The 27,495-nt window shown below is 32.7% G+C and overlaps 1 protein-coding gene and 1 long non-coding RNA gene across 4 annotated transcripts in view; both read right to left on the reverse strand.

Annotated features, from left to right (window-relative positions):
• Positions 1 to 1,134: 1,134 nt before the first annotated feature.
• The window catches only part of LOC123695586, a 30,182-nt gene continuing 3,821 nt past the window's right edge, over positions 1,135 to 27,495 (reverse strand). For 2 of the 3 annotated variants that reach the window (XM_045641482.1, XM_045641483.1), the window contains exons 4-14: positions 21,436 to 21,545; positions 20,555 to 20,735; positions 14,738 to 14,820; positions 13,239 to 13,366; positions 11,004 to 11,158; positions 9,994 to 10,141; positions 9,056 to 9,246; positions 8,280 to 8,384; positions 7,829 to 7,924; positions 2,372 to 2,544; positions 1,135 to 1,492 (exon numbers count right to left, since the gene is read on the reverse strand). In XM_045641482.1, coding sequence (XP_045497438.1) covers positions 1,435 to 1,492; positions 2,372 to 2,544; positions 7,829 to 7,924; positions 8,280 to 8,384; positions 9,056 to 9,246; positions 9,994 to 10,141; positions 11,004 to 11,158; positions 13,239 to 13,366; positions 14,738 to 14,820; positions 20,555 to 20,735; positions 21,436 to 21,545 — 1,428 coding nt within the window. In that variant the 3' untranslated portion in view covers positions 1,135 to 1,434. Of the gene's footprint in view, positions 1,493 to 2,371; positions 2,545 to 7,828; positions 7,925 to 8,279; positions 8,385 to 8,864; positions 8,949 to 9,055; positions 9,247 to 9,993; positions 10,142 to 11,003; positions 11,159 to 13,238; positions 13,367 to 14,737; positions 14,821 to 20,554; positions 20,736 to 21,435; positions 21,546 to 27,495 lie in introns of all 3 variants that reach the window. The other variant, XM_045641484.1, reaches the window with a different exon arrangement.
• On the reverse strand, positions 13,818 to 14,646 carry LOC123695588. Its single transcript, XR_006751951.1, has 2 exons — positions 14,276 to 14,646; positions 13,818 to 14,020 (listed from the first exon to the last, which is right to left on the reverse strand). It is a non-coding gene; the product is annotated as an uncharacterized LOC123695588 (long non-coding RNA).

Raw genomic sequence — 27,495 nt, forward strand, 5'->3', positions numbered from 1 at the left:
ACAATACATGTAAAACAAATATTCACTTGTTAATTATAAATATGCAATCTAACAATATTACACTATTAGCTGGTTCCTCACTCTACACAAACAAATTTCTGTACATCTATATACATATAATAAATCTGTAGAAGGGTCAATTCTGTCCATTGAAAATATTGAAAAAATAAATAGTAGGGGGTGTTACTGGATCGATACCAAACCCAAATATGTGATTAAAAAAATTTTTGTCTGTCTGTCTGTCTGTCTGTCTGTCTGTCTGTATGTGAAGACATCACGTGAAAACTACCGGTTCGATTTCGATGAAACTTGGTATAATTATACCTTATTATCCTGGGCGTAAAATAGGATACTTTTTATCCTGGAAAAATACGTAGAAAAAAAATAATCTTAATTTTTCAGTTATCCATAGACGTTGTACTGTAGAACTGCGAACACACGTTGCGTATTATTATAGGCCTAGCCGTATTTGGGTCAGATAGATATTTATAAGATGTCATTGTCAGAGTTACTCAAAATGGAGAAATAAACCATCCACGCGAAGACCGACATCCGCGCGGACGGAGTCACGGGCGAAAGCTAGTTTTTCATAAATTTTTATCATTTATATAAAACGAACATCAGAAAGATATACATTTCTATGAGTAGGAACTATACTAATAATAAAGGTCTGGATTTTGACCTAGAGCTACACATAAAGATTAAGATAAAATGCATAACGATGTTATTTTTGTAACAATTATTATTAGTTCATGACAATACAAAACTAACACTCTTATCTTACTTTCCCTGGTAACAAATAGTATTTATGAAGAGAAGCTTTTACGCCCTTCATTAATAAATCTTAATGATTGCAAGGTACGTTCAACGATATAACCAACTTACTTATGAAACAGAAGAAAATATTATTAATTATTATTGTCATTGACATTTATAGAAGTTAATCTTTTTTTTTTTAAAGTATTTCTTAATATCGCCATAGTATATTTATTATATTCTATCGCTCTTTTTATTTAAATAAAAAAAATAACAATCCCTAATCTTAAATGTTTTCGCTTCGCTTCCAATTAGACTTAAGCAATGTTAAATATGTAATTTATTTCTATTACTTTCGGCTTTAATAAAACAACAATATATTAATACCAACATATTTATTCTATACAACCGATGTTTATTGTATACACATACAGTAAATGCACATAAACAATCATTATATTTATACTAAACAATTCCTCAGGTACTTACACTAGAGTACATATTAACTTTCAGTACAATATATTATATAAATAAATTTTAATTTACATATTTGATAGACGAATATTATGAGCTTGAGGGACATTAATTAAAAGCTATGAAATAAATTACAACAAATTACAATATTATAATAAATTAAAACGATGTTAACAATAAAAAATTAAATACCAAAAGATCCCATTACTTGACTTTCTTCATGATTAAATCTATCTGTTCGTCTACACGAGCGCTCGTACCTCTGCAACAAACGAATAAAAATAGTATCTTGAGATGTGATCATTGTTATTATTGCAGTAGGCATTAATTTTCAGAAAATATTTTTTTTTCGAAAATAAATATAATAACAGTTTTATTTTTGTACCATTACTAAATCTCCTTTGATTTTCACTCAATATGCAATTACATATTTCACTCACATTGTATTTTTTGTGTTTTAATTTCAATGCAAGTCAATAATTTCGTACGGTCTACGTCACTTTTCAATAGGTTTAGTGACCTCTGAGAGTTTATTGCCGCCAAAACGAGATATTCGAATTTCTTCTTTTTTTCATTCAAAAGACTTAAAAATAACTGTTTTTATTTTTTATTGTATTCAAAAGTTCAAAACGCAGCACGAACAACATAAAAACCACCGTCTTCTTTAACATAAACAAAAGAAAGAACTATTTCGCAGATAAACCATGAACTGTACAAATTATAAATGTAATATCAATTTGTAGCTTTATACTAGGTAAGTATTTCACTAGAAAGCAAGTTTAAAATTGCAAAGTAAATAATATTTCTCCTATAATTATGTAAACCTAAATTTTTATATCGACATGATTTTAAAAGAGCGACTATGGAGTTTCTTGCCGGTTCTTCTTAATAGATAATTTCCGAATCGGTGGTAAATGTAAAAAAAATATGTAATGACGATTCAAAAGTGCTTCTAGAAGAGGCCTAATTAAATAAATAAATGTTTGAGTTTTGTTTGAGTTATTAAAAAAGTATCTCATACCTGTAAGCGCTCGGATCGGGTCCTACTGTTCTTCAGCCGGCGCCCATTGGGTTAGCTGAACAACTACCATAGCATTAGTTCAACGTACACCTGTGAACCTAAAAACCTATTTTTTCGTACCTGTAAGCACTTGGGTCTGGGCCAACTATTGCTATCAACTGCGGCACTTCAGCAGAGTGCTGCGCGAGTCTGGCCAGAGCAGTCATAGTACGCCAGAGATGTTCTTCAGCCGGTGCCCATTGGGTCAGCTGAAGAGCTGCCATTGCCAGCTCTACGCATACCTCGTCGAACACCTGTGGAGGGGACATTCGCAGAGATATCTTTTGGCAATACTGGGTGGGATCGAGTCTTTTGAAGTGAAATTTCTTTAGGCGCGTGGAGAGTATTTCAAGGTGGCGACGTGGCAATACCGCCATTTCATGGCAATACCGTCACGTAATGGAGTAAGGCGACGATTCTGGTATCTTTGAATCCTGCCAATGAAGTTTCACTTCTGACATATAATATGCATAAAGACATTTCATTTTCTTTAAAATTCAATATGTTATGAAACTCCAAAATTATTATACTGATTTGATTGCGGGGAGGTAATGACGAAATAGCAAACAAAACATTCGCCACTAAATACATCATATTTGCCAAAAAGAAGCAAAGTACTTTAAACCAAATAAACAAGAACATAAAAAAAATCATGAATGACATTTGAACATATCTGATTAGCTCGACAGTAAACTAACATTGAACTCTTTCATTAAAAGCGGTTATATTTTTATGAAATGTAAATAAAAGACGCACGTCGTAAAGTTTCTTAATTGACGTACCAACAAAGGTAATCCCCTGTCGCCCTGTTGTCGAAAATGATACAATTTTATAACTTGTTCCGAACAAATAAATGATTTACAATTAACATATTATATTACGTAGTATATTTAATGGGGATAATGCCTTTTATGTATAGAGAAATGAAGAAAAATACGGTTTAGAGAAAGAGAAATGGAAACGCTAATAATGCACAAAACTCCTTCAATAGCAGGATTATATGAATTGCATTCTTTGTAAATATTTTCGTAAGACTCCTCGAAGTATAAAATTTTCGTTGTTCTTTATTTTGTTTCTATTTTTACCTTAATGCAATTATCACTACGCGACATACTCTATATGACAAAAATGTTAAGTAATCAACGTTTAGTTGATTATTATTTTTGTGTTTAGTGTTTAGTATTACTGTTTTTCTTCTTTTGCTTATCTGTATCGGAGACAATATATACAGAGAAACTTTCAACTTTCCTAAAGAAAGGAAAGTCTGGCCGTCGCGTCGTGGGCTCTTGATTTATTTTGTTTCTGGCAGAACAAATTTACCATTTGTTGAGCCTGGACTTTTTCAACCGCAACACTTTTTAACAACTTAATTATGCATGTATGTTATTTTGTTAGTTGTTGTATAGGTATATATGAAGAAATCCGAATGCCTAAGGATGTTAGGTGTTAAGATAACAGTTCCAGCAAGGCTATAAACCAAGTTCAAGACCAATCGCAATACATCTATTCAATCATTATATAGATACGCTATTTCAGCCCGTGTTCATGAGCTATTAATACGAAACAACGCCTTTAAGCCATAAAGTACATTAAACAAAAACAAACATAATTTATAACGCAATTAAATTGTTGACTTGATAACGTTTTGTACTTGTTCATTTCATGGCCATGGGATTCCTTCTCGCGTGTTTTCCAAAATATGCTCGTCACTTTATATTACGTCTCAATACAACTGCATGCAACCTAATGTTACGACAAAACAATTTGCGTTTAAATAAGTATTATTCAAACATTGTTAACTTTTAGTGCATGTACAGTAATATCCCTATATGTAAATGAGACTATGATGAAAGAAAAACTTCAGAAGAATCGATAAGTAAAGTTGTAGACAAAAATGAACCATTTTAAAGACTTGGACACAATGAAACGGTCTTCTACGTTAATAGAAGTAAACATATTCAATGGCTATTAGAGACTTGCTGTATCTGTCTCCATTATCTTAGATTCAATTCCTAACTAACGAATTTGATCTATCCATGGTAAATTGATGATATTAATCATATCACAATTTTACGTTTTGTCTATTTCTTCCTAACCTATCATATCATCGAGTCATCTACAAAATACTTAATTAAACAAAGAAGCTGGCCCAAAACGTTTCTGTCGAAATAACTATTTATTTGTACGACATTAATCACATCACCAAACAGGACACTTCCCAGTGTGTGTGTATCTAACACAGATTGGCAGGCAAACAAATAGATATCGCTTAAATGAACGTTTCTTAGAACTTGTTTGTTAAAATTACATTGTCTAATATTTGTACTATTAAGTACTCTATTATGTTACTTTACTTCCTTCTTAATTTGTTACAAAAGTCTTAATTGTAATGCGTAAATACATATTATATAAAAGTGTTTATTATTTCAAATATTCATAGTTCCTGAGGCAGATGGATATCTTACTGGATATATGATACGTATTCAATTATTATGGCCCAATAAAACACCGATACCATGATAAAATGAATAAAAGTGAGACCGATAGACTTGGATTTCATAGGGACTACTGATTTCAGAAAAAGCTCGAAACATAGGTCATTTAGTTCAAAGCATAAGTTCATTAAAAATATTAGTGTATAATTAGAAAATTATTATACAAAGAAAAGCAATAAGTACATAAGTTAGATAAACTGCTGATATAAATTAATATTAGATTTAAACATTACAGCCATGCTCGGATAGTACAGAGTACTTGGTATGGTATTGCAATAAGAAACAGAACATCCAGTTTAATCTTGTTAAAAACTTTGATACCGATATCAATATGATTCGAACTTATTTAGATTTTAGTTCGTCGCATTATCGCATATTATGTTTTAATTTCTTTCGATTCAAATACTACCTTATTATTTACAACCCTCATGAATCACGATACGAAACCAAACCGAACAGACACCGAAAAACAATAGACATACATACATATAATGTTTCCTGGCATTTTACCTTAAACTTGGCTTGAGCTGGCAGCTGCTTACGAATGCTCCCGCCTAACCCCAACCGCTGAAAGATATACAGCTCTGCAGCGATACCATCGAACCAAGCAAATTTTGAAAAGTCAATAGAATTAAAAGACAAGTTAAAGAATCAGTATGATTTTGAACTGAATGGCAAAGTAATGAGGTTTGTTACGAACATTGTCACATGTTAAAGGACATTATACTTACTTACCTATACGAAGTTTAAACGAAAAAAAGCAAAATATAGAAGTGAAGGTCTCAAATCTCAATTTTATCTCAGAATCAAACACGTTACAGAATTAGTGTGATTTTAAAAAATAGAATGGTAAAGTCATTAGGGTTGTTACAGAAATACAGACATTGTTCTACGTTTTAGGACATCGTAGTTCTTTAGCGATAAGAAATAACATAAGGAACTAAGCAAAATATAGAAACCATAGAAAGATCTAATGTTATCACAGACATTATGGTCTAAGATCCGAACATAAGGCGAAATTCAACGGCGTGATAATAGAATGAGACCAATTTTATAATTAATTTAGTCTATTAAAAATGTATTAAAAATGGGTTGACTGGGAAAATCCTGGACAGCACATTTTTAATGAATTAAAAAAAAAACATTTATTTTAATTTTTTATTAAGTGCAGTTTCGAGATAATAAAACAATTTTGTAATAAAACAGTGCTTAAATAATTGTTTTTTTCATCATCCTATCAAGTGAAAATAACTGGTACCGACATACCTGTTTATACCTGCCAACCTAGCCGTTTGTCTCGGTAAATATTAGAAAACGACTATAACTGCACATTCTGTAGGTTTCATACTTTAAGTCTATTATATATTTTTTTTATTATCTTGATACTGCAATTAATTTAAAAAAAATGTTTTTTTTAATCATTAAAAATGTCCTGTCCAGGATTTTCCCAGTCAACCCATTTTAATACATTTTTTAATAGACTAAATTTATTATAAAATTGGTCTCATTCTATTATCACGCCGTTGAATTTCGCCTTATGTTTGGATCTTAGACCATTAAAACAAATCAGTAAGATTTTGAAAACAAAACGTTAAATCACGAACGTTAAGGCATATCGAAGCAATGCGGTGTTACGATTTTGGACCAAGACAATGATGACACGCCAAAGGAGGAGTCAATGTTATTTCAGACATTAAAATATAGAAGAAGCCAAAACTAAAGGAAGACTTAGACACAGAGTAAGTTAAGTGATTGCATCTTTGTAATTTTTAAAAACAATTGGTCAATATTATCACAAAAGCACGTAAGAGGTAGATTGTCTCAGCGATACCATTGAGAACAAAGGGGTTATGTAAAGTCAAAGGAAGGCCTAAATTGTTTTTCAGGCATTAAAATACCTAAAAGGACTGTTATAAGAAGCGATAGACCTAACAAAAACATAATTTTATCATGTTAAAGCAAGTTAGGTTTGTATCAGTGTGATTTTTAAAGAACTAGGATATATGTATAATGTCGAAGAAAATACATGTCCCCATAAAATTCAACCCATAAACTGCATACACGAGGCTGTATTATATGCGTAAATTATAATTTATCTAATCTTTAATTATATAATAATTGCGCAGATACCTATATACTTAAAGTCCATAAAACACGCATTTTTACAAACAGACGTAAAATATTTAGATTACCATCGGTTCGCTGCGCCAAAGGAAATTTCACGTTATCTAGACATAGGATTTTGTATGTCATGGAAATTGATATGATGTGTTATTTAATTAAAAAATATGAGATAACGCCTGTTCAATTAATATCAATGAAAACTGTAGTGTTAATATTTATTATGTTGTATCTGTAGTGATAATTTTATAAATAGTAAAGGTTGATTCAGTAAATAGATTCATTGCGGCATTTCTTTTTAAATTTTACGGAAAAAATTTACTGTCAGATATGTTTTAGAATAAATTTACCGCGCCATTTTTTTGTATTTTTTAACGGAATACCAATAATTTAAATGGTATTTTATTCAATAATGATTCGTATTTTATAAGCATACTAGCTTACCGCCCGCGGCTTCGTCCGCTGTGTCTAAAACCTAATAAATTATATACTAAAACCTTCCTCTTGAATCACTCTATCTATTTAAAAAAACCGCATCAAAATTCGTTGCGTAGATTAAAAGATTTAAGTATACAAAGGAACAGAGAAAGCGAGTTTGTTTTATACTATGTAGTGATTATTAATGTTCTTATTTTTGTCAAAGCAGTAAGATATGTGACAAATATTTTACTGATCAATGAGAATTTTATGTTCATGTTTCTTAATCATTAAAGCAAATGTTCTCAATTAAAAATTAAACTTTGAAGTCGTCGAGAAGAAAGACCTATAGATATTGACATGACATTTAAAATTTCCATATCTTACATTTTATGGTTTTTCTTTGCCCATAAATAATTCAACAATAGCCAGAAATCAATAATTATAAATCTAAAGTAAGTAACACACATAAAGCTAAGCTATAATAATACATCAGGATACAGACCACGGTCTTTACCTCCTTGCTGGCGATGTTATATAGTAGGGCTGTTCCACACTCACGTAGCTCTGTTTGTTCGCTTAGCATGCATTGGACGCATACCTTAACAGAAAAGTATGTAATGAATTAAATAAACTACTTTATAAGGTTTAAATTAAATTTGTTCCCTATACATTAACACGACAATTATATCGCTATTACATTTTTTTGTTGAATTTATTACAATTCTAACCTACTAAATTAATATTTTTAAATTATTATACCAAGGATTTTTACCTATTAAAAACTTCGCATTTCTTTTTAATTCTCTTTCATATAGATTGAAAATATTTGCAGTTGCAGAGATTTATTTTAAATTATTATTTCTCTTGTACTCTCGATGAAAAATCTTACATTCATAAAAATTTCTTTTCATTTGTTTTCATAAAATAAGTTTTTATTTATGATGTTTACTTACTTTAGTAGTAACTCTGATATTCGACAGCGCATGTCCACGATGTTCCCATTCACTGATGTACAGCAGCCATTCTGATGACGACGTGTTTTCAAACAGATTGCACATCTGTGGACAAATACGTGACCTAGAATAGATCCTGGTGGAACACCTTGTTACATAATTATCTAATGACGCAGCACACAAAAATTTTGTTCTTATAATTATAAGATTTAAAACTATTAACATAGGTTCATTAATAATAGTTGATATACTTATTTTCAATTTAAACAATATTTCATTCTACTATTGTGTATATTATCAAAAGCTTTAATTAAATCACACTTTTTAACTTCATATTTATCCGAACCATTATAGATATATATTGTACTAGCTGTGCCGCGCGGTATCACCCGCGTGGTTCCGCTCCTGTTGGTCTTAGCGTGATAATATATAGCCTATTTTACTCGTGGATAATGTAGCTTTCAAATGGGGAAATAATTTTTAAAATCGGTCCAGTAGTTTATGAGCCTATTCATTACAATCTAACAAACAAACAAAGTTTTCCTCTTTATAATATTAGTGTAGATAAATTTCTTATCTAAATACAAACAGAGCCAAAGCATGTTGCTCCTCCAGAGGCAGAGCATCTATTCCAAGTGCATAGCCCAGCAGTGCGTGTTGACGTCTGTCCTGATGCAGCACTAGAGATACATCACAGCGACGAGCTTATACCAACTAACCTAGACTTTATGACCAAATGTACCTTATAAAAGGTACAAATAAACCAAAATACTTACAAACAGAGCCAAAGCATGTTGCTCCTCCAGAGGCAGTGCATCTATCCCATGTGCATAGCCCAGCAGTGCGTGTTGACGTCTGTCCTGATGCAGCACTAGAGACACATCATCACGCAGGGCACTTGCGGCCAAACAACGGAGCACGCTTATACGAGCTGAACTGGAGATGCTCGGGTCGGAGAGGATGCGACCTGATGGGGGAAATGGGAATGCATTTGAAATTTATGTATACCAGCGTCATACGGTGTTAATTTGACCTTTAGGATTATAAAACAGTTTGTATGATTTTTATTTTTTTATTTTTTAGACAAACAAAGCAAAACACGTTTTACACGTAACATAGTATGCTGCACTTGGTATACAAATAACATTCATAATTTTATGTTCGCCATTAATTAAATTAATTTTTATGAAAAAATTTAGTTGGATGTAGATTTCATCACAAAGAGTCATTAAAATACGTACTCAATAATAAATAGTTATCCTATGTGAACAATAACTTCGTAAATATCTTCTTTCAAAAATATGTAAAATACATTTAAGGAATAATATCATCTATACATAATATAATAAATCTGTAGAAGGGTCAATTCTGTACCATGAAAATATTGAAAAAATAAATAGCATATGGGTGTTACTGGATCGATACCAAACCCAAATATGTGATTAAAAATTTTTTTGTCTGTATGTGAAGGCATCACGTGAAAACTAACGGGTCGGTTTCGATGAAACTTGGTATAATTATACCTTATTATCCTGGGCATAAAAAAGGATACTTTTTATACCCGAAAAAATACGTAGAAAAAAATGAATCGTAATTTTTCTTAATTTTTCCGCGCGGACGGAGTCGCGGGCGGAAGCTAGTGTTAAATTAAATGTCTAAAATGTAAACATTTATACTGGGTAAATATTTTGGTGTCACGTTGCAGTATACTTACCAATAAAACTTAAAAAGTCATCCCCAAGCACCCAGCTACCTTCACCCTGAACGAGGTACTGCTGTAATTCATCAAGACTTTGCTTTTCTTCAGGCGAAAGTTCGACACCTTCTAGATTTTTCGCGAACGCTTCAAATTCTTGTGCGCCCTGTAAATAAGCATAATGCCATTCAATTAAGGGTAAATGATTCAGAGCATCATTTATTTAACATTTTGTGAATTTAGAACAAATAAATAAAGGTTTTATTGTTCAAAAAGTAAACAATAAACATACAATTTTTTTTATAAAAAAATAAAAAGAGGATGTTTCAATTTAATGTATCTAGATTATATTTATTTAATCTGAGTCTACATATACATAATATGATATACATAAACCATACGATGGAAATATTCTGGAGAAATGTTGGCACATGGAAACCATATTGGTCATAAACTCCCAAAAGTCGCCAAAACATGTTTACGAGACTCACATCACACATATAAATAAACATGAATAAGTCTATGTACGAAATATCTTACGCATTAGAGCCATCTTTAAACTTGATATTGAAAATAACGAAATGACTCGGATGCATTAACGAGTGCATAAACATGTGCTCAGCTATAAAGTAGTCGTCGTAAAACATTTTATTCATATCCTGCCAAATTATACTTTGTAAGAGTATCTATAAAAACTTTTCAAACGATGATTTCACATGGCAATATAAAAAAATAAAAATGTTGAATACTTAAAACTGGAAATGCGATTTCGTTTAAAAAAAAATGACTTTTATAATCCTTTAAGACGAGCTTTTAATTAATTACAAAGTATAAAAGTTTTACAAATGTTTCTGTTTTAATTATCAACACCCATTTATTGCGATTGATTTCTTTTCACGCGTAATAGTTGTTATTTTCACTTTCAATGAGAACTCTATTCTATTAAAGACGTCAACCTATCTAATTACTTTTATAAATATAGTTCTTATTTTCAATTGATTAAGATCACAATTCAACCACAGACTTACATCAATATCCCTGTAAACAACTGGTGGATCCCTGGACCTTTTCTTTTGTTCTTCAGCACGACGTTCCTCTGCCTCCACTTCAAGGTCCCGAGAGCTAGGTCCAGCTAGGGACACTGGCTCTCTGGGCTCCACGGCTTCTACTGCTTCTGCCATTTCTGTGTGAATACCCGATACGGTTGAATTTTGAGTGTTTTTAAAAACGAGTAAAATGGAAATACTGTTTTAAATGTTTATAGGGATGAATGGTGGTTGATCGAGAAGCTGGATAGAGAAGTTGAACATTAAATGAATAAATCTTATTAACAGATTTATAACGTTGTTTCTACATGATTTCGCAAGCTTCAATAATAAAAATATAATCGAGCGCTAAAACTATACAAGCACCCGTTCCAAACCGAAAAATAAATTATATAAACAAAAATTGATTTTTAAGCTGCTTATTTCGAATACAATCTAAGTCTTAGAGTATATTTAATGCATTTAATTGTAATACTACTTTGGTCAATAACAATTCCTAAACACAGCAGAAATTGTCGCGCCTACATTAAATAGATCTTACCGGCAAAAGAAAATCACGAATTAAACGAACCCAATCAATTTCGTACACTAGATAAATATCTTCGCGAAGACATTTATTCGAAGATATTTCGGGCGTTTTATTTAAAGTTGCTTTCTATTCACTACAACTGGAACATGAACGTTCCAACATTAGTTCAAACAAACAGATAAAAAGAACGATTTACTTTCCACGTGTTCTCAACTTACTTGCACTAATTAATTTATATACAAAGTAATATGCACGACAACTGGACAGAAGGGAAGAGAGCGACACCTCAAATAGATCACGGCACCGGTTTGGAACGGTTTCCCAATAGTGTTGACTTCGAACTATTCCAGCGAACACGTGTACGGCCCACGTTGCGCCGAAAATAACTCCATCCACAAATCCACCTGCTCACCACCTGACCTACCTTCAAGTAGCCACGAGTCACCAAGTGATGGTAACAGGTCTCTTGCCGCGAGGAAACTGCCTCATGTTCGCTCCGTTTTGGCAACGTGCCAAAAACAAGCGGACGATGCCTCATCGCAATTATATTTATAATCGTTCAATCTAAACACGAACCCTGGCATACCCCATACATTCATAAATTGGAAAACATTTTGATGTGCATGCATTTTTATAATTCTTAAGTGATGTTAAGATTATATGCGTATTTGGAGCAGGCGATAGGGTGTCGAGTCGCGGCCTATTTGAGGAGCGTTCAACTGGTCAGGGAATAAATAGACGAGGTCGATCACATTTGTCTAGCGTTGCTCGTTGTTCTATAAAGATTTCAATCGTCACCTTTGTTTTATGATCACGTTTTGCGCTTGCACGTTTATTGATTAGATCGATTAGTATAGGACGTCATGTGATAGGAAATGATCGATAATTTCATAATAGCTAATATATTATAGGTGTTTAAGATATGAGGGCCAACATTAGATACCTACGCATAGAAAGTTGGTGTCTAATAGATTGAAATTTTAAAATTAGATAAAGTAATACTCAAAATAGAAAACATTTTTCAAACTGTTTTCTTACCTTTTTTTCGATTATATTTTTATCATTCACTTCCACTGAATTAATATGCATCAGGCATATAAATTCAGTAAAATTTGAATTCTTTTCTGATTCAATTCAATAATCTTTGCACGTCTGTCTATCATAATTGTGTATAAAAGAAATAAAAAAATATCTATGTAAGTATAAAAAAAAATAAAAAAATAATATCTATGTATAAAAAAAAAATTATTAGCAACTTCAAATATAACATTACAATATTGCTCTGCCTTCTGAACTACGTATTTACCTGTATCTCAGAAGGCAGAATATTGCTATTTAACTTATGTTTTATAATATTCACCTCCATAATATTAAAGGGGGTTAGCTTAATTGTCTTTATTTCACGTCACAACGGAGATGTGATTTTTGCTAGTAATATAGACTACTTTTTAACTGGAAACATCCTTTATCCAAAGCTACGGGCAAAAGCTAGTTAAAACTTAAATCCATACTTAATATTATAAAGATGAAGAGTTTGTTTGTTTGAACGCGCTAATCCCAGGAACTACTGGTCCGATTTGCAAAATTATTTCGGTGTTAGATAGCCCATTTATCGAGGAAGGCTAACAGGAGCGGAGCCATGCGAGCGAAACGGCGAAGCGCAGCTAGTAATATATTAAATAACTTACCATCAGCATCATCCCCAGTGCCGCCTTGTTCGCGCAGCTTCTTCCGTTTCTTCTCCTTTTTCCGTTCCTTCCTCGCCACCTTCTCTGCTATTGTGTTCCTCTTTGCGTCTAGTTCTTGAGACACTATCCTATGACAAAACATTCATAGGTTTTCAAATATGCTTGATATTTTTTTTGAAGTTATACTTCTTTTGGAGCGATGTTGAAAAATTATGAGAGTGAATTTTTACGATGCGCGCGCACACCGACACCTTTTAACAGCATTAAGTTAATTCTAGGTGGTATGATAATTGATAACTATTTTCAAGTTGTATATTCTAGTACTTTTTTCCCTACCGCAAAAGAAGTATAACTTCTAACGCGTGTACCTAAGTACACACACTCTTTTTTATCTTTATCTTTTTGAATACCTATTAGATTCATATTCACTGATAGTTACGGTTATAATATTTGTCCTAGAGTAGGTATGTGCTTACAAACTGCTGATAACTGAGTTTTGGCTTTTATTTCGTAAGTTGAATGAAAAATTCAAATGTAACTAACTACTGGAAAAAAAAATCTACAAATAACAACGCACAATCACTTTTCAATGTTTATTTACTTTTCAATATGGAATGTAGCTGTTACAATTTCAAATTTCGAATCATAGAACATTCTAGAACGGTCTCGACTGATCACGCGGTGTGGTACGAAGGACGCGGTAAATGTTCGCAGCGCGCAGTATCATTGCGAGTCCCGCAGCCGCAGCACGGAGCGACGCCACGTGATCCGATCCGTTGGACCTACGTGACAATTGTTTTGTAATATATATGAAATTATCGCTATTTGAAGTAGAAAATGAATACTTTTTTCCTGTTTACGTAATTTATATTACCTTCGTTAATAAAAGGGTAGTTCTAGTTAAACAAATTGTAATATAACACTACGAAAGAGTAGAAGAAATGAGGTCTACAGCGATTGTATTGTGATTTTCATAGCCTTTTAATTTAGAAACCATTCATATTATCTCTAGTAATAAAAACTTAAACATTATTTACGTTTGAAGCCTTCTATGTAACGTTCGATAAAATCTCGATGATCGCAGTAACAAAATAAACGCACAGAACCCAGTAGCAGCAATGCGTAAAGAATGCAGACGATTTGGACGATACCTATGTATGAAAACATTATAACTATTTTACGTTTTTCTTTTATTTTGGAGCGGACATCCGAGCTAACTTTGCCTAATCGTAAGCGATCACCACCCTTTTGTCTCTGCAAATTCGTTACAGCCTGCTTTTAAAGGGTCAGGGATAAGGAAAGTATTTAGGGTGGGTAAAGAATGGAAACTACTAAGACTAAGAAAAGGGCGTCTGAGCCACCGTAGAAAAGTATTTGAAAATTGTATCGTTTTACCCGGATGATTCTTAGTAAAAGTACATAATATTAATATGATTCAATTGTGTGATAGTTAAATTCATAAAAAAAGTGGAAAAAAAATTAAATAATCTTGGTATTACCTGGCTTCTTCGATTTGGTTATTGAGCGTTAGATATTCTGGACTGTCTTGACGGCTGTGGCGAACTCCATTTGCATACACCGCCTGAAAACACAGAAGGAGTTAATATCGGAATTTATTAATAAGAGCAGTATATTATTCAAGTCGGATTGACATCAATTGGCCATATCTGATTAACGCAGATAAAATTAGTATAAGTATTTTGGACATAGTTGTTTATTCATTCATCAGTATTTTTTCATTAATGACAAAATCATACATTCTATAGAATATAATATATTGTATACAATATACTTTACTTGGTAAATATTATAATTATTTCATACGCATTTAGTGACAATAAGACAGACATGTACACATTATATTAATAACTTATTGAAAGTGAACACACCATGCAATAAATATGCTGCCTACTTTATTTTTATAGATAGCTTTCATACTGCTTTTTTCTTAATTCTGAATATTAAGTGGGGAAATTTCTCAATGAATTCACTTTGTCATAAATGCTGTATAAAGGACTATCGTATACGTAATAGCTGTAGTAACAATAGTCTTAAACTTCATTTAATAGTCTTAATTTGTATTAAAATCATTAAAGCTTATCATAGTTACGAGTTAAGAGGAGATTGCGGTACTATATCTGTCTCTATCTACGAAGACAAAAATGATCGAATCGTTATTTTTGTCCTTTGCGCTAACTGCGTATGCGCAAGTTAGACAGTATCATAATTTTCTCTTTATATTCGAGGTATATAATTTATTTATTTAATTTATTCTTAACTCTACAGTAACCCTAATTTGTGTCTATTTTAATAATTTTAAAAGGTGTACTGAATATTTTTCACTATAACAATAGATTTTCTAATACCTATTGGGTTAGTTATCTATGTAGGTATATTGTATATGAACAATAACGTATATTGAAAAGTAAAACCTAAATTCAAATTTAAACATTTATAAAGGGCATTACCATTTTTTTTTATTATTAGATCTCAATGATAATTATTTTTCAGACATTTAAGAATAAATAAAACAGGTAGTTTTTTATATTTTTTATTTAGATTAATATCATATACCTTTTTATGTTAACGCACTATACGAAAATATGATCTATTATGAATGTCTCAACATTCATATTAATGAACTTTAAAAATACACATTGTTTTCAAATTAGGAGCTATTAACGTAAGTAATAATTAGTATATTATATTTTTGCATTGCAAATTAAGTGATACTTCCTAGAAGGATGGGTAATAAAGACACAATTTGATTGTAAATTATTTATACACATAATTACTTAAAGTTAAAAATAATAATATATAAGTGCACAAAGATTATTTTATTTACAAGAAAATTAATATATAATGCAGGAAATCGTTATAAGGAATCGGGTACCATGTTATATTATCTTATTAAAAGTTTAGTCAATTACAATGTGAGACAGAGATGCAAGATACACATAACTCTGTCCTTGTCTACTGCGTGAATAGGTAATTATATTGAATTTTGATAATATATCATGATATTCTGGTCATTCAAAGCAAACAAATACTACAATAGTGGTTCAATTCAACTGGTTTACTTAGAAATCAAATATGTAACATATTACATTAGCTACATAAACTAATTGCTTCTCTTATCTACACAACCGTTACACAAATTACAAATTTTTATTCAAAATAATTGCAGTACACATATTAGTATATTATAATAATATGAGCAATTTATTGTGAACTAAAAAGAAGACAAAGAAACATATTAGGTATATTTAGTAACAAATAATATGCTGGTTCAGGAATTATATATTAATATGGAGTTAAAATTTTTATATTTGAAGGTTTTTTATATATTTAACTATTTATGTCTATATTAATTAACTTATTAGATAATGCGTTAAGGAAACACTGAAAAAACTATATTGAATATTCGGTTTTTTAGAAAGTCGTGATAGGTTTATTTATTTAAAAAACATAGGAATAAAATGGGCTTGTCGTTTTTAAATGTTGCCTTCATTTGCTTAATATTATATGAGCTTAATATACATTATGATATTATAAATGTTATATGAAGAATTTGTACATGATTTACACTACTTTATGAGTCGCTATATTAAATAAGGATGGTAACTGTAATATTTTAATATACTCTTAAAATATTAACGATTGCATTGTTATAGAAGTATAGAAAATTCATTATCCTAACCATCATCATCATCATCATCATCAGCCCATATACGTTCCCAATGCTGGGACACGGGCCTCCTATGAGGGTACAGGCCATAATCCACCACGCTGGCCAAGTGCGGGTTGGCGGATGACACATGTCGTCGAACTTTTTAATTCTTCGACATGTCGGTTTCCTCACGATGTTTTCCTTCACCGTTCGAGCAGTGGTGATGTTACAACATGCGCAGATAAATTGAAAAATCAATTTATTTCCTGCGCGCTCGCCTGGTCTCGAACCACGGACTTATCGATTCGAAGTCCGAGGTCTCACCACTGAGCCACCACTGCTCTTATCCTAACCAATAGCCGATATAAAATAGATTATTAGTCCACATCAGACGACATGAACTTTATATGAATATGTATAAATAACTAGCAGTCCCAGCAAACGTTGTTTTGCTTCAACCTTAGTGAGGTTACTTAATAGGCACACAAAATTTCATGAGAATCGGTTTAGCGGTTTCGGAAGAATATGGTGACTATAAGACATATAAAGACATTATATAAGTAGATATTTATGGTGAAACACATATAAATTGGCATAAAGATATATATCCTGTAAAATTTTTAAAGTCCATTTTTTGATTAGATCCGGGGCAACAAACTAGTATATAGAATAAATAAGGAATATTAAAACTTACAACAGCATTTAGTGATCATTGCAACGACTTGGGCCACTATCGTTCTCATTTCTACTTTCCGAATTTTGCAAAGCCGTTTTCTGTAAAATTTACTTTATTTTATTCATACGAAACGTCTGCAAATTTACTAAATATTCGGGGACTATTTTAACCAAGGCTTTCATTGATTTGAAAACGACTATATGACTTTAATACCGATTAATAAAAATTACGTTGTAAAACATTTTTGAAGTGAAACTTCTTTAGGCGCGTTGAGAGTAAAATGGCAATACTGTCACGTCATGGAGTAAGTCGACGATTGAATCTTGCCAAAGAAGTTTCACTTCTGTCACGACGTGTGCTTGGCACATTTATTACGCTCTTTCTTCAATTTCTGATAACTTTGAATGATAAATACTAAATCTGGATAGTCTACCAGATTTTATTACCACTTTATAGTGGTTACAGGATGGAAAAAAATTATAACTTTGAGCCTTACGATTTCAAATTTCAATATTCAATTTCGTTATAAATATGCATGTACGAATGACGTTATAAATCGTATTATAAATGCGCAAGTATTTCAAATTTAATTATGAATAGCAATGATAGGATATAGGAATATAATGCTAGCTAGACCTTGAGACCTAACAATTGAATACGCAAATTCGGCATAATATCACTGGTGCATATAATAAAATCGTAGGAAAGCCAAAACTGTACATTGAATTTTTTTTTTTAAACTAATTAGCGTCTGATCTACAATAGATACCGAAACCAAAAATATACTTTTTAGAATTTTTGTGTTTGTCCATATGTATGTCCAGGCTAAACTTAAAAAGTACTGCATGAATTTACTTCAAATTTGGTACAGAGATAGTTTGAGATCTCCGGAAGGACATAGGATAGGTCATTATCCCGTAAATCCTACGATAACGAGAACTATGCATCGTTTCTTTGACTACGCGAGCGAAGCCGCTGGCGGTAAGCTAGTTTATTTACATGGTCGGCATAATTGAAGCACATGTTCTAAAACTTGACAATGGCGTATGTTTCAACACGTGCCCTCGCATATGCTAGTTTATGACGAATTAGGTAAATACTGTATAATTATGAGGGCATTTGCTTTCCTTCGTGTCTAGCCGCGTGATGATTTCTCGAATACATTATGCATTGTGTTCATTCAGTTTGTCAGTTTAGGTTATTTTTAATAGAATTATCACTAGGTATAAACAGGATGTCCCGCAGGGATATAAACAACTGAAGGTGATCTATAAGTGTAAGCGTTACACTAAGGCCGGTTGCAGAGCTTCACCGACCATCAGTGCGTACGTCAGTCGAGCTTGTCATATGTATGGAAATACGCGTGCGTATGGTCGGTCTAGCTATGAACGGTTTATGAATTTCCATACATATGACAAGCGCGACTGACGTACGCACTGATGGTCGGTCAAGCTCTGCAACCGGCCTAATAGGAAGCCAAAAAATGGTTATAGGTCAGATTGGGTTGGAAAGAGTTGAAATACAAGCTACGTCATAATTACAAAAATATTAAAATAGATATTTCTGCATATTAGAATAGGTTTTGTTTAAAAGTGTTATAACATATTATATATACACATACACAGGGCTACGTCACATTACAAGAATTAGACAACTACACTGAATAACACCAAAAATTTACTTTTATTGCAAGTGTTAGGCCGGTTGCAGAGCTTGACCAACCATCAGAGCGTACGTCAGTCGCGCTTGTCATAATTATGTATGGAAATTCATAAAACCGTTCATAGCTAGACCGACCATACGCACGCGTATTGTCATGCGCATTAGTGTCATATTCATACACATTGTTGATGCGTATCGTCAGGTCCGACGGTACGCACTGACGGTCGGTCAAGCTCTGCAACCAGCCTTAGGTTTATCAATGGAATTATCACAATTAAAGCTATTATTACATTAAAAAGGCGCGGGAAAAACATCAGGTTATGTCTAATTCTTCACAATAGTATGTGTTAGATTATCTACGGCTACATATACAACTGAAAATGTTAGTAATGTTTATATAACAACAATTAAAGCTAGTAGTATTAGATCTAAGAAGCGCGGGAAATTCTTCATTTCAGGTTATGTCTGTAAGGAAATACACATATGAAGGTGTTAGTTTTATCTACGGCTACTACATACATGACACTACACATGATACAATTATTATTAGTAAAAAGATTTAGACAGGTTACCAACAAACTTTCGTTCTTCAAAAAGGGCGCTCAAACGCACACACTATTTAAGACGTCAAAAGAGACGTTAAAGTAAGATGACGTGATTAAACTATAGCGAGCGAAAAAGAGACAACCGAACTAACATGTGGTTAATTAGCCACATTTGACGTGCTACTTCTGAAGAGCTAATAACCTATCTTCATTTTTACTCATAATATCATTGTCTGTAAGAAATTTATTCACAATAGAAAGCGTTAGCTATATCTACTTCTACATACACAACTTAGGCCGGTTGCAGAGCTTCACCGATCATCAGTGCGTACGTCAGTCGCGCTTGTCATATGTATGGACATACGCGTGCGTATGGTCGGTCTAGCTATGAACGGTTTTATGAATTTCCATACATATGACAAGCGCGACATACGTACGCACTGATGGTCGGTGAAGCTCTCCAACCGGCCTAAAAAGAAGCCAAAAAATTGTTATTGGTCAGATTGGGTTGGAAAGAGTTGAAATACAAGCTTCATCATAATTAAAAAAATAGATATTTCTGCATATTAGAATAGGTTTTGTTTAAATATGTTATATTATATACATACACAGGCTATTGGTACGTCACATCACAAGAATTAGGCAACTACACTAATAAGCACCAAAAATTCACAATTGCAAGTGTTAGGTTTATCTATGGAATTATCACAATTAAGCTATATCTACCACTTCATAACATAGTGTTACATCTACATCATCACACCTGAGTGCCCCCCGGGACCAGTTGCCCCAACATGGACGTCAGGGCCATCCGCAATGGCGCCGGCAGATCCCGTTCCGCCTGCGAGATGATGTGCTTGGGCACGTGCCCGCCGCACAGGAACTGCGCCACTTCCTCGCTGAAGCTGTTGCAGTTGTGCTCTAGGAGGTGGTACGCGGAACCACTGGAAATTTTGGTTATAATAATATACATTTATTGCAAGCACAAGTGATAACTGCGTTTAAAACAACCGACTTCAAACTTGCACTTGCAACATTTACAAATACAATAAAATCGACACCATCCCGCATCGAACAAAAAAAGAATCACGTAAATCGGTTCAGAAACCTCGGAGTAATCGGTGTACACACATAAAAAAAACATACCGGCCGAATTGATAGCCTCCTCCTTTTTTTGAAGTCGGTTAAAAACTAAACGTGCACTACATAGTATAAAACAAAGTCGCTTTCTCTGTCCCTATGTATGCTTAAATCTTTAAAACGACGCAACGGATTTTGATGTGTTTTTTTAATAGATAGAGTGGTTCTCGAGGAAGATTTTAGTATTATATAATTTATTAGGTTTTAGACAAAGCGGGCGAAGCCGCGGGCAGAAAGCTAGTAGGATAAATAATAGATAAAAATAACGTGTGTGCCGAGCACACGTGTCAGAAGTGAAACTTCATGACGTGACGGTATTCAAACTCAAACATTTATTTATTCAATTGGACTTCTTCGAGAAGCACTTTTGAATCGTCATTACATATTTTTAAAATTTACCACCGATGCCATGACCTTGAAATTTTACTCTCAACAGAAGTTTCACTTCACAAAACCAAAAATAAATGGAAATAAATGCTATAAATGTGACATTGATAAACTTACTTATACGTTGAAGTAGCGAGTCCTTCTATATACTCGTTGAAAACTTGAAAGGGTACAAATGTAGATCCTAATCTTTCTACTTGCAGTGGTGCGCCCAGCTGCGTGCTCCCCTGTTAAATGCAACATTACATTAGTCCGTATTTATGCAAAATGGAACCACTCGACAAATTTGCTTTTTTACGTTTTTTGAAGAATACTCATTTAAAAGTGGTCTAAATTCTTATACAAACAAGAACCACATGATTTTTACCTTGGAAACAAGGTATACTAAAAGCAGAAAGGAACCACCAGCAACAACGAATAATACATATGAAGCAAAACCGAACCACAGCACCACGGGACTGCTTTGTTCAAACAAATAAACGATATTACTATCATGTCATTTTATACAAAACAGATCCGCACATACTTGGTACCATAATACATTACACATATTTCTATTAATAACAATAATTTTTAATACACAAAATGGAACCAGGTTTCTGTGGTATGGTTATGCGTAAAATAAATTCATAATTTTATTGTAATTTTTTATTGCAAAATAAAACCACAAGCATTCGGTTCTATCATGCATAAATAAATATTGTAAAACAACCTGAAACCCATCATCGCTATACGGTACCAAATGCCTTGACTTGTGCACAATGCAGAATGCTTCTCATCTTTAAACAACGTATTTCATTACGTCTTAAATAGCTCAAAGTGCAAAACTCCAATTTTTAAAGTAAAACGTCGAACATCTGTCATTATAGGTGACATTCAGCGAAGTATTTCGAATACGTGACGGCCGTTTTTTTTCTCCGCGAAGTAAGTTCTATTGTTTTTGTTAATTACCTACCTTTAAAATTAAATGTGAAAATGTTTAGTAATAAATAAATAAGGAAGCAATTGGTAAGAAAATCATTGGAGACGAACACCGAAGATAATAATGAAGATACAACGGGTAAGTTGTTTTATTTAATGCATTTAAGTACTTATTGAATCTATGAGATGCAGGTATGTACGCTTTATCCACTTTTGATTCATTCCCGATTGTGGAGTGATTTTAAAAAGATAGTTCATTAATTAGTAAGTACAAGAGGAATCCTGTGTGGATTTACGTATTTTAACGACACTGTTGTTGTTCACGAAGGCGAGTCGAAAGAGTCATTTTGTTACGATTCATCTGTCATTGTGAGATGAAACTACTAAACCCTGTTTTAAAAACAACTGTCGATGATCTAGGTACCTACCTACTATTTTGGTAAAATACGTTCCTTTAGATTCAGATTCAGTATAGTACATTCAGCGCATATAATTATTTGTTTGATTTTAAAAGTCGCGCTGCCACTGTTTTGACCGGAACAAGGCCATAGCCCGCGAAATTGAAAATTTTAACAAGTTTATTAATTAATTTTTTGCTAGGTTTGGTCACTGTTGCGTGTGATTTTTAGGGTTCCATACCCAAAAGGTAAAACGAGACCCTATTACTAAGACTCCGCTGTCCGTCTGTCTGTCTGTCCCTCTGTCTCATGAACTGTGATAGTTAGACAATCGAAATTTTCATAGATGATGTATTTCTGATGCCGCTGTAACAACAAATACTAAAAAAACAGAATAAAATAAATATTTAAGAGGTTCCCATACAATAAGCCGTGATTTTTTTGCCGTTTTTATAGATGATGGTACGGAACTCTTCGTTGCGCGTGTCCAACTCGCACCTAGCCAGTTTTTTGTACATGACGCATGTACCATACGACATACTTAGTCGTCTAGTAGGGACACGGCTTTATAAGAACTTATAATATTTTGCTGTCGTCATATATCTACGTATAAAAGCCACGCGGCTTTATTGTTTTAATTAAAAGCTTTTTTCTTTTTATTACAGAAGATAACGAAGAACCTTATACGTCGATGCCTCTTGAGAAGCTTTCTTCACCTTCAAGCGATATTCAGGCCATATTACATCTCATTCCACAATATGCACAGAGTTTTTATAACAATCTTATTAGTGATAATGCAATAGAAGACCACATAGATGGACTAGACACGGTGGATTTCGAAATCCAATTTGATGATTACGTCGAATAAACATCCTCTATATGTATTATTTTATATATCTTTTAAATTAAAGCTTTATTACGATATTATAAATACATAGTTTCATTTATATCATTAAATCCCTGGGTTGTGGTTCTTTTTTGTATAAGAGAAAACCTATCAATTGATAAATGTTAAAAGGAACCACATGCACATTTTCTTAATTATCTAGAAAGTTTAAGAGTATTCAGAGCAAATTTATATACACATACTTAAATAAGTAATTTATCAATGAATTTAAATAAAATAAATATTAATTTTACTTCATCTAACAGAGCTGCAAATGTTTTTGTAAATCCTTTGATATCTCAGAAGTGCGTGTTTGCTGGGTGGTTCCTTTTTGCTTAAATACGGACAATTTTAATAAATCTGTGTTATTTATAATTTCCTATAGATATGTATAGTGAAATTAAGACAGGCTTAATTATAAGATACTAGCGGTCCGCCCCGACTTCGCCCGTAGTACATATTTTGCAATAAAATGTAGCCTATGTTCTTTCTCAGGGTCTAAAGATTATCTGTGCCAAATTTAATCAAAATCGGTCCAGTAGTTTATGAGCCTATTCATTACAATCAAACAAACAAAGTTTTCCTCTTTATAATATTAGTGTAGATGAAATAATAAATAGTTAATTATGAATTAGAAACTGAGGTGGTCTTTTTTGAGCATTTTACATACAAATAAATAATAATCATCAAAACATTTATTCTTCGATTTAAATGCGTTTCCTAAAATACCGACCCAAAAATAATCCACATGTCCGCATAAAACAAAAAGTCACCTGCACGCATATTTCCGTCATTTCAAGTGGTCAACTGAAACAGCAACACTTTCTCCATATATCAGAGCACAAGTGCGAAAAGGACAACACATTACTATTCCCGGCTTGGAATATAGAGCATAACGAAGATGGACGTACAGAAGTGCATTCCCGTTTGATGTATATTTTAATTAGTGGAACTGTATGTGATAATTTATTGATGAATATTTTACTCACTTACTTCGACGGCGCAATGACTCAAAGCGGATATTAGCCTCCGACACCAAAATGAGTATTTTAAAACAGATTTTATTTACGAACATAATATGTTATTTAAACCATTTTTTAATAAAATTAAAATTACATACATAGTTTAATTTTGGAAATTTGAATGACTTAAAAATTGTATGAAAAAAATTGTATTTTATTCAGCGATAAGTCTTGAATTTACATATACACAAACGCTTGAAATATTATGTAGTTACCACTATTGGAACGATATATTTTGAAGCTATTATTATTATCATACAAAGAATGCAAGGAAAAGGTAATTGGATGACGAGTTCAGTATCGCAATTAGCAATATTGTTCTACAAATGAATTAGTAGACACACAGTGATAATATACAGTTATCCATTAACCAAACAACCCGAACCGTTCCCGAACGCTTCCTTAAATATTCATAACAGATCAAAGACGCAAAAGGTGAAATAAACGATAAATTAAGAGCAACTCGGAATACCTCGAAAGACGTAAAGACGTTGTGTTTATTTCCTAATCGTCAGGTTGGCGCTACGCCCGCTCAAGAATTTACAGCCTGATGAAACAATAACTAGCACCAATATTATTTGATCCTTGGAAACAAACTTGTGCTATTCAACTTCGGTTCTTTGTAGACTGTACAAAAGACAAGCACAGGCTTGTCTCTACTCAGTCTACAAAGAGTATAGAAGTATAGACTTGAGGACGAAATAGACAAGACTTGATAGCTATTTGAATTGACGTTACATTAAACATTTCGTCTTTTATTACATTTATACCGTCTAATTTTCGTCAATATCATTGGTATAGATAAATTAGAGATGTAAGGTCTGCATACGACTCTTTGCAAATGTTCACGGACGGACGGAACTAACAGGCGACCAAATTTATCCGCATTTGTATGGATAAAGTTGCTAAAGATGTCCATTTGGTTAGACCTAATAGGAGCTTCATTAATTAGCGTACAGATTTTTTGTCAAGATTAATAATGCAATTTAAGGAGAGTTCTAGCACCTCTCTTGTAGTCTAAGGAAGTCATTAAACAAAAGTTACACTACACTACGCAGAAATCCTACTAGAAAAACTTCCACGCAACATTTATCTATTGTTTATACACATATGGTCGATTATATATGATAGTTGATGACCACGTATTTATTTATATCATCAACAATGCCGAAATCGAGAACATCGATCGCTATTTAATGATGACAATACGACGAATTATTACCCGGCCTTTATTGGCATAGTCGAGATGTAAATGTTGTGTGCCAACAAACAAATTGATAATGATTACTTTCCTGTCAACAATTTTTTGCGTATACTTTATAGCAATGACTTATTGTAACTTTGTTATCTCTTTGCTTATTCTCGAAGTTTTTTTTAATATAGTGGCTTTGATGTTTTATGTTCTAGGTGGTCCCTTGTCAACTACAAAAAATTTAGGTACATGTCTAGTTTCAATTTTTTTCCATAATAATTTATAATCCTTCACAAATGTGTGGAACTTCAGGGTATATTTTTTAATTCTGTTAATATACATGGCCAATTTTTGAATAAGCAGTAATGTTAATGTAATTATATTCTTTGATCTTTACTTTCTAGTTTCTTAGTTATAATAAAGTGGAAAAAATCGAGGTAATTCTTGCATCAACAAATATCTAATCTGAGATGAAAGTAACACGTAAGTACCTCTCTGAAGTAATATTCCAAGAAAATAACTCATATTTCAAAAGAAATTGAATGAGTTGTTTATATATACGCGGACAGGAATAGCCGTCGCGTAGGCATTCCACTGTGCTTTCTTTCATGATGATATCAGTAATCTATAATTAGGACACTATGAATAACATTGTAGAGAAATGTCCACGTTTACAAGATAAATTTAACTGCATATTTCTAGTGAAATTGGTGCTGTGTGCCGATATTTATGAAATTGTAATATAGATAATGGCAAACTAGACGGACATAGTACTAAGATGGATATGGCAAGGAAATGATTTATGAATCGCATGACGCATCAGGTAATAAATCGCGAACTTCAGAAAACTTCACGTGGATAAAGGTAGGTACTTATCTTATTAGATCAAGAATTTAGAGATCTACTTATTATTTTTACTCGTACGTAGACGTACGTTTGTGACGGTAAAGTACCTACAACCAGAATAATTCCTAACGTAACAACGATAGGTAGAAAACAAACAATCATAACAATGGGGTCTTAAATGGCCTTAATGCTTCAAACGTCCTGTCGTATTGAACAGTTTGAACTACTCCGAACAATTATTAATCCGAGTTTGATTTAAGAGATGTCCTCTCCACATTCAAACGCCCATATTTTCTACACCCTGATCTATATTTCAGTGATTTAAGAGTTCCTCCTACCCCACTCCCTTTAAAATCCCAACGTCCATGAACTTTTACGTACAAAACTGCCTACATCGTAGTATCCAAGCTGGCTGCATGCACCCCGCCCGCTGCCAACACACTGTCACACGCAGAAATACGAAAACATGTGTACGTTTAACCATCAGTGCATTTATAGCACGTGGAACATGTAAGTAATTAGTTCATGACAATCATTTTGCATCTAAAAGTCCCGTGTCCCCTAGTGCATTGTGCATACATCTGTTTCACTGATCGACTTTCTTCATGGACATACAGACAGACAGAACGGAAAGCGTAACAGACAGACAGACAGAGTTACTTTCGCATTTATAATATGATTAATATAAATATAATATATCATATTAATATGTACATTGAAAATATTGAAAAAATAAATAGCAGGGGGTGTTACTGGATCGATACCAAACCCAAATATGTGATTAAAAAAGTTTTTGTCTGTCTGTATATGCTGATATCACATGAAAACTAACGGTTCGATTTCGATGAAACTTGGTATAATTATACCTTATTATCCTGGGCATAAAATAGGATACTTATTATCCTGGAAAAA

This window comes from Colias croceus, chromosome 11 (assembly GCF_905220415.1).
Source record: "Colias croceus chromosome 11, ilColCroc2.1".
Classification (NCBI taxonomy): Eukaryota; Metazoa; Arthropoda; class Insecta; order Lepidoptera; family Pieridae; genus Colias; species Colias croceus.